Source organism: Schistocerca cancellata, chromosome 1 (assembly GCF_023864275.1).
Source record: "Schistocerca cancellata isolate TAMUIC-IGC-003103 chromosome 1, iqSchCanc2.1, whole genome shotgun sequence".
NCBI lineage: Eukaryota > Metazoa > Arthropoda > Insecta > Orthoptera > Acrididae > Schistocerca > Schistocerca cancellata.
Genome location: NC_064626.1, coordinates 1,119,172,824 through 1,119,181,278, shown reverse-complemented (window position 1 = coordinate 1,119,181,278; position 8,455 = coordinate 1,119,172,824). Strand labels below are relative to the sequence as shown.

General features: G+C 37.5%; 1 protein-coding gene across 1 annotated transcript in view; it reads left to right on the top strand.

Moving 5' to 3' along the window:
* The first annotated feature begins 875 nt into the window (after positions 1–875).
* Positions 876–8,455, top strand: part of LOC126092296 (gametogenetin-binding protein 2-like) — a 137,220-nt gene continuing 129,640 nt past the window's right edge. The window contains exon 1 of the mRNA XM_049907818.1: positions 876–1,100. Within this exon, the coding sequence (XP_049763775.1) occupies positions 1,014–1,100 (87 nt within the window). The 5' untranslated portion in view covers positions 876–1,013. The remainder of the gene's footprint in view (positions 1,101–8,455) is intronic.

Genomic DNA, 8,455 nt, shown 5'->3' with positions numbered 1-8,455 from the left:
TAACAACATGCACTTCTTCAAATAAGTAAGATTCTTGGAGGTTTTACCTTAAAGCTGACCGACTAAAGACAGGTGGACTGCCAACAGAGATGTCAAGAAAGATTTGTTAGATCAACACTTCAGTGTCTTTCAAATATATTGAACTATTTCAGTAAAATCACGAATGTTCTATTTTTTTCTGTAGTGCAGATGATCGTAGGTTAAGTTGAAGGTTTGATTTTATATAACCATGTTTTACTACTTAGTCTTATTGAAAGTTGTATGCACTTGTTTCCCTCCAGCATTGTAACTGGCCTACCTAGCCAATTCTATGAAGACTTACCTTACAGTTTTACATGAACTGTGAACCGGTATAGGAGGAGCGAAATTTTTGCCTGTTCTACACTTACGAGTATGGCTAATGGTTGGAATCAGGAAAGGAATTTAGCTATTTCACTCACACTTTTCATTTCTGTGTGAAACGTAGAGAGGACTTCCACTGTGATCTACAAAGCTACTTTGCAATTGTTGTCTCATATATCATTCAACATTTTATTTCATCTTTCGTTGGAAGTATTTATGCGACTGACATTAAGGACATCGCTCGCAACAATCTTATCTGAAAGTGTCACTGTTTCTGTTGACAGCAACTAAAATATTCTCAATCTAATTTCCTTCCTTCACCTCAGGGGCCTTTCCATCTACTGCATCAGGATGCATATTACACTTATCATCACTATCGTTTTAACTACATTCCTCTCACCACAAAAATCAAATAAAGTATAACTTGGTTAGAACGCAACAGGCACCAGTGATGATTCGTTTTGTTTTCAAAATTCGAATATTTACCAAAGGTGTTAGAATTTTGAAATGTAACTTCTATGATTCTTGGTGGTGGGAAGGCAAAGGAACACGTCGAAGTGTTATTGGTGTTAACAGTTGATGTTTGGTACTTTTGTTGTATATAGTGTTGCAGGTGCGCAGAGTTGTGAGTGCTAGATTGTGTAGTTAGAAGAAGTGCACTTGCTGTAAAAATGGCAAAGCTGATTGATGTGTTTAGATATAGTAAAAGCCCTTTGCGAAGAAGACAGCTTCCCCTGATGGTCGACGAAAGTTTGACGGTATTATTGTTTATTTTTTTGCCTGATTAATGTAAGGGTGGACATCTAGGACTATATATTCAGTTACGTCAACGTTGTGTTTTTCTTAGTTTCTAATTGTAGGGCAGATGTTAGTGACGTTCCATTTTCAACAATATTTTTTTTTTCGTCGTACGATACATGCTAAGTTAATAAGAAGACTTCGATTGATATACATACTTCCGAGCCGTCAAATGCAAGCGTTGTAAGTGCAAATTGAGAACTGATCGTCTCGTCGGGCCAAACAGATTTGAAAAAGTAGAGTATGAATAGTAATGTAATCAGGACAGTGATTGCTGTTCAGCTAGGTATAGCACTGATGATTTTGTGCCAGGGAAAAAATGTCAAAAAAGTTGCGGTAACGTTTTACTACTAGTTTGTTCGTAACATATCAGGGTACTGGAACTACTGCTGGTTGTTACTGTAAAGCATAACGAACACCACTTGATGTAGCCTATGTATACATAGTCAAGTTACCAGTAAATATAGTTTGTATTTGTATACGAGGAAGGAGTAGATTAAACCATAGCACATAGTTTGTCATTGCTGAGTGTGTTTATAATTTTTTTAAAAAAGTTCATCTATAATGTTGGAGTGAGATATTGTGTTGTTGCCGTATATCAATTTTTTTACTAGTTTGCATACACAGATGGTGTTAAATGCTACTATCGCGGTTGAAGACAAACGCTATTTCTCAGCATAAAGATAAATATTGTTTGATCCTTATGTGGATTTATTGGGTGGAAAGTGGTCTAATAATGTAAAGCACAATCTCATTACTGAGCGGGTGGTTTACGTATGAGCCACAGCGTTTACAAAAGCACTGACATGTAGCCGAAATTTTTTTTCCTGTGGTAACCAAACCACTACTACTTTGTAGAGATTTCATTTCATTTGCTTTAATGTAGGCTGTTCTGTTTTGCACTCCATATGTGCAGTTATGATAATTGTATGTGCGAGTAGAGTGAAATCGACAACAGGCTTGCCCCACCCCACTTTAAGAACATTCTCTCCACACATATTTTTATCTTTATTTGTTTCACATTTACATACACCACGGTATTAGCAATTCATGGAAAATCTGCAGTAGTGTAACAAGTGACCTGATGTGGCAGCATCTCTTCATAGAGGGCAGGTGTTATGACTGGATTGTAATCTGTGATACTAGGGAAGTGCTATGTTTGATACGCCATGTCATGAGATTTAATATTTAACAAGCAGTTGTAGAATAAATGGCTGGCACACACATACACACACACACACACACACACACACACACACAAATTGTCTCTGAACATTTGATATTTACTTTGTCTAGACTATAGTATTGGGCTCCTGCCCCCCTGGAATGCAGACTGATATGAAGTATAGCCAAAGGAGAGCATAATTTTGTTGTGAGTTGGTGAAGCCATTCAAAAGACATCTATATTAGGCCTAGATTACAGACAAATCTTTGGCAAGTGTTTTGGTACATTTTATTTACTTGTATTGCACATAAATATGAAAACTTGAAGGGGGTCCAATGCGAAACATTTATTTTTATTAAATTCAACTTGTGTCAATGACCACTTTCTTTGATCATGTCTCAGTACAGGGAAACATGTTTGCAAAGAAAAACTTGAAAATGTCAACATTAAAATACGAAGATCAACAATTAAAATAATAGTAAAGTATATAGGCCTATTACATAAAATTGTTCTAGGCAGTTAAATATACCTGAAGTACACCGGTAGAGATCAAAGCAGTTTTCCAGGAGGTGGCCATCTACTTCGTCATGAGCAGTTTTTCAGTGGATGTTCTCAAGTTTACAGAATTTCTTTTTGTGCTTTGAACAGTGCTATCATCATTGACTGCATTTTATTTATTTATTTATTTTTACGGTCGCAGTTATTGTGATAGACTGATCTGTAGTGGCACTTGAAATGTACGCTAGGTGATAGTGATGGTTGCAAGTAGTGAGACCAATTAATGTGTTGTGGAAGTAAAGTATTCTTATATGTTGCTGATTCTGTAGTAAAAATAGTGGAAAATCCAGTAAGAAATAACAACAATAAAAAATAGGACAGATTACAATCCATCACATTGTGCAGCAGACAGGCACATGGAATGAAAGTAAAGTGGAAGCTGTCAATAACAGTCCTTCAGATGTGGGAGGTGGTTTCTATTTGATAGCACATAATAACTAATGGTCTACTTTCAGTGTGTCTGTCAACTGTTCAGCACCTCTCTGAGGTGAGTAGCAGTGTATCCAGTTTGGTGTTCTCATTTTGTGCTAATATGCATCATCACATGTGAAACTCCTATTTTCCCATTTGAGTCTGATATTTGAAGTCCTTAACCCATTAAGTCCCAAATTAATTTTTTTAAAAAATTGAATTTTTTATACCTTAATTATAATGTACATAGTGTATGAACCAATAAGTACAAAAATAGTCAAAGAATATTTATACATGCTGATATAATGGCCGTCCTCAAAATAGGACGCTGGTATCTAACAGTATCGTATAGCATACTAAACTGTATTCAAGTCTTAACTATTTATTTCTTGTGAAATGGTACAAAACACTTCACACACAGTGTTACACGGCATTTAACACAATATGTTTTTGGTTTCCTGTTGCATTTAGCTCTTACACATCTTCTTTGCGTGCTTCTTTTGTCAATCATATGACCAATTCCATCAAACCTGATGTCTGGTATCACTCTCAACTGACTTGATGGGTATTCCATTGGACGTTCAATATTCGGTCTTCCAGTGTCCAATTTCAGGTATGTAACTGTAACAGCACGTCTGAAATCCAGTAAATCCAGTGCATTTTTCCCATGTTTTAGTCTGTAGAAGAGCCAGGCATTTATGAGGGCCATTTCCAGCATACGTGTAAATAGGACCCAGTACCATTTTTTCCCTCTAATTATCGTCGCATATTTTCCAACTAACCAGTCATGGTGGTCAACACCTCCCATGTACGCGTTATACGACTTCAAAACGGCAGGTTGTTGCACTTGTGTCTTCTTACTTGCTTGTCTACTGTACCGCGTAGCTGTTCCCAAAGGTCCAACTTTGTCAAAATTTGTACCAATTGTAACACATCTGTTGTTGTGGCCATTGAACAAATAAGACTTCACCATTCCTGTCGAACTGGTAGTTGTAGTTTCCTCGAACTGTCTTTTTCAGTTCGTTGCTGCTCAGTAGTGGACAGTCACCAACTCGAGTCTCTCTGACAGTCCCAGCTGCTTGAAAACGCAAATTTCTTAGATGAATCAGAAGATCTCTACTAGTGAAGAAATTGTCAAAGTACACACAATGATTCTCGGGTGTTTCAATGCAGTCCAGCATGTTTAGGACTACTCTTGATCCCAATAGTAGGTCATCCCTTGCAGTATCTTCTGGATCCTTTCCACAGTATAAATCAAATTTGAAACAGTAGCCACTTGCTCCACAAAGAGACCACAACTTACAGCCAAATCTAATAGACTTGCCTCTTGCCTCTAATAAACTGTTGCAGCCCACTTCGTCCATAGTATTTGACTATCATTTCGTCAATTGACAAATTTTCCTCAAATATTCAAAATTTTTGCAAAGACTCATTTATCATTTTCAACTGTATTATTTACTAATTGTAACAGATTCATAAATATACTTACATAATACGCTGTAAATTTCAAAGTGACTTCAAACATCAGCAGTAGCAGAGTTTCATATTCGAACGTGCAGCAATACAAATAACTGAAATGATAACACCAAGTCCCAGTGTCCTATTTCGAGTACACCAAATTTTATAACAAAGGAAAACAATGAATATAACTCTAATTGAGCTAACAATGCAAGTAGTTTAAAAGACACATTGTTGAGTATAAATAATCACAAAAAGATCTTTGCTACATATTTCAAATATTTCAAAATTGTCCATAAAGTAAATACCTTTAGTACGAAAAGTGTACCTTAGTATTCAATAATCAATTAATGGTAGATTGCTTTTAATTCCCTGTAAGCATACATTTGTTATAAAAAGCATCAGCAAATGACGTAGAACAGTAATAGTTGCAAATTAATAATTTATTGTGTAGTTATAAATAAATATGTACTCTTTCCTCAAAATAGGACACTGGTACTTAATGGGTTAATAGCAGTTTCCCTGCTCAAAAGTCCATCATATTCCTCCAGGGGGGCTGTGATATTCTGATTTAAACGTAACATTATTATGAATAGGGTAGTTGCTACTCACCGTATAGCAGAGATACTGAGTCGCAAATAGGCCCAGCAGAAAGACTGTCACAAAATAAGCTTTCTCTGGCAGCTAGAGGCTGCAGTCGTGTGTGAGAGTTGCGACTCAGCATCTCTGCTATGTCTTTTCGTAATAGTGTTACATTCCATCCAGTATTTTCCATTGTCTTACTGAAATGTGTAGTACTGTATCATGTCATGGTTGCCTTATTGGTTACACAATTGTGATGCATATTTTCATTGTTGACAACACCACTGATCAAAGATCAGACATCATATTCTTCACTACTTTAACTTTCATTTCTTGTGGAAGCCATTGAAAATTTATGGTGTACAGCACTGCTTTAAGTTTTGAACAATATTTAAGTGTGTGCTCCTCATAAAAAGATCAACCTTCTGTCTTGAGAAAACAAGAGTTTTACCTTGACATTTACAGATCTCGTAGTGCTGTGCAGTGGTAGCTTAAAAAATGGGGAATGAGGATTATCTGATACTTCTCTTTGTCTTTGATGAGGAAACATACGATAAAATTTGTAAAGACCATGGTGATTATAAAGTAATGTCAACGCCAGTGATGGTGTTTTTTTTCCAAATTAGCTATGCTACAGATCAATCTGTCACCAAAACCAGGTTTTTTGCTTTCTCATTTATTGGTTTTGGCAGCTAACAATCAAACCTTGAAAGTACATACCAAAAGATGCCACAAAGCAGCCATTAACATTACCTCACTTGTCCAAGCCAATGGCTAGTATCTCCACTTGACCAAAAAAAGAAAAAAGAAAGAAGAAGAAGAAGAAGAAAAAGAAGAAGAAGAAGAAGAAGAAGCTCTATACTACATTCAAGAAGTCCTTGAACAGGTAACTGGAACACCAACATTTGTGTAAATGCAGTGAAACGGTACTCTTCTCATAAAACCTGCAGCAGAGTGAGAAGCATGACAAAATACTACTAGTGTCTGTGTAATACTCGGGAATACAGAAGCGTCCGATTCCACCCGTCTGCTTTGACCCATGACATCACAAATATGGCAGAAATGACCGTACACTAAAACTCCAATATGGCGCCTATGACATCATTATGTAAACATGACCACAAACCTGAAAATACATTGAAAAATCAACACACACCCGTTCAACAAAAATCTAATGGAAACTAACAGGACAAGCTTGGGAAATTGGGGGGTTTTGGGTGGGGACAAAGAAGATTAGAAAAAAAAAATTAGACACACACCACCATACCAACCCACACAAAACAACGAAAAGAGATGATGACACAAAACTCCCCAAATTCCACTAAACACAACATCCTCTGGACTCGGACACTTCCCTTGACGTGTATAGCTCAACATGAGCTACCGATCCCACAAATTGGAATTGAACACTTCCTTTGACCTATATAGGTCAACAGAAACTACCGATACCAAATCATAAAACCCAAAACTGCAACCACGTCCACAATCATCACTACCTCAAAAAACACAACAAACCAACAAAATTGGAATCTAACACTTCCCTTGACCTGTTATCCTTAAGACATCTCCACATATAGCCGTCCCTGGTCCGAGATGCCGGAACTTTAGTAAGCCTCATTTCTTACGACACACTGAACACTTCAAGACTTCATCGAAGAAATTTTATTAGAGACAACGCACTGTCCCCCATCATTGTCCACAACTGGAAACTGTTGACCTTGCCAGTCATATCCATACCTACCAAAGACATAAAAAAAGCAATTTATCAAAATTACCACACGACGAACAGAAAAAAAAAACCCTACAATAACGTTGACATAACAAAGCCAAAATCATTAACTCACTGAAAAATATCCCACTGAAAGCACAGTCACTACCGATACCACACACGTGCAATGCTACCATGCAAATGAACCCCATACACCACGTAACATGCTACCCATAAACACAAGACCAGGGAGAACCATGACCGCAACAATACGCCACCTATAAACACGCCACACACGCAAACTAAACCATAAACATCACCTAACACACAACACATAAACACACCACCAGAGAGCACCACCGATCACATCAAAACGACACCTACAAACACGCCACTCTCACAAACTAAATTCTGCGCCATCGTGACGTCGCACACCACAACAGCCTTATGTCACGGGTCATAGCCGATGGGTGGGATCGGACGCTTCAGTCGACCCTAATACTCCATACAATCCAAAAACCACAATACCTGGCGTTACTGTGAAGGTGTGATAACAGATTGTGATAGAATGTTAGTTGACATTAAATAATTAAAAGAAGAATGAATATTGTTTTTACTTTGAACCACCTTATGCAAAAAATCAAATGTTTCTTCCACCAATCCCCATGACATATTCAGCACTTTTGTACCATCTTTAGTAGGTCAATTGGACCTACCGATACCAGATGTAGGTTCATCCCATGACATAATGATTTTGCGGCATGTGCCCTCTTTCATGCACAAACAGGAACAGTATAGCCTGGCGTATAGATTAGGTTGAAGGGGACAATTTGATTGAGAGTGGGCAAACTGAATGAATGTCCGTACAAAGTCTTAGTTGTGATGAACTCTTAATCTGATCTGTAGTGTAACCCAAGGCTTGGGTAATGTTGAACGTTTGACAGTTAGTTGGTGAAGCTGTGTCGAAGGTTTCAGATAATCCAAGTTTGCTTTACATTTCCATATTATGGTGACTGGAATTGGAGTGTAGGAAAAGGGAGAGAAGGAAACGTAGTAGGTGAATATGGATTGGGGCTAAGAAATGAAAGAGGAAGCCGCCTGGTAGAATTTTGCACAGAGCACAACTTAATCATAGCTAACACTTGGTTTAAGAATCATGATAGAAGGTTGTATACATGGAAGAACCCTGGAGATACTAAAAGGTATCAGATAGATTATATAATGGTAAGACAGAGATTTAGGAACCAAGTTTTAAATTGTAAGACATTTCCAGGGGCAGATGTGGACTCTGACCACAATCTATTGGTTATGACCTGTAGATTAAAACTGAAGAAACTGCAAAAACGTGGGAAATTAAGGAGATGGGACCTGGATAAACTGAAAGAACCAGAGGTTGTACAGAGTTTCAGGGAGAGCATAAGGGAACAATTGAC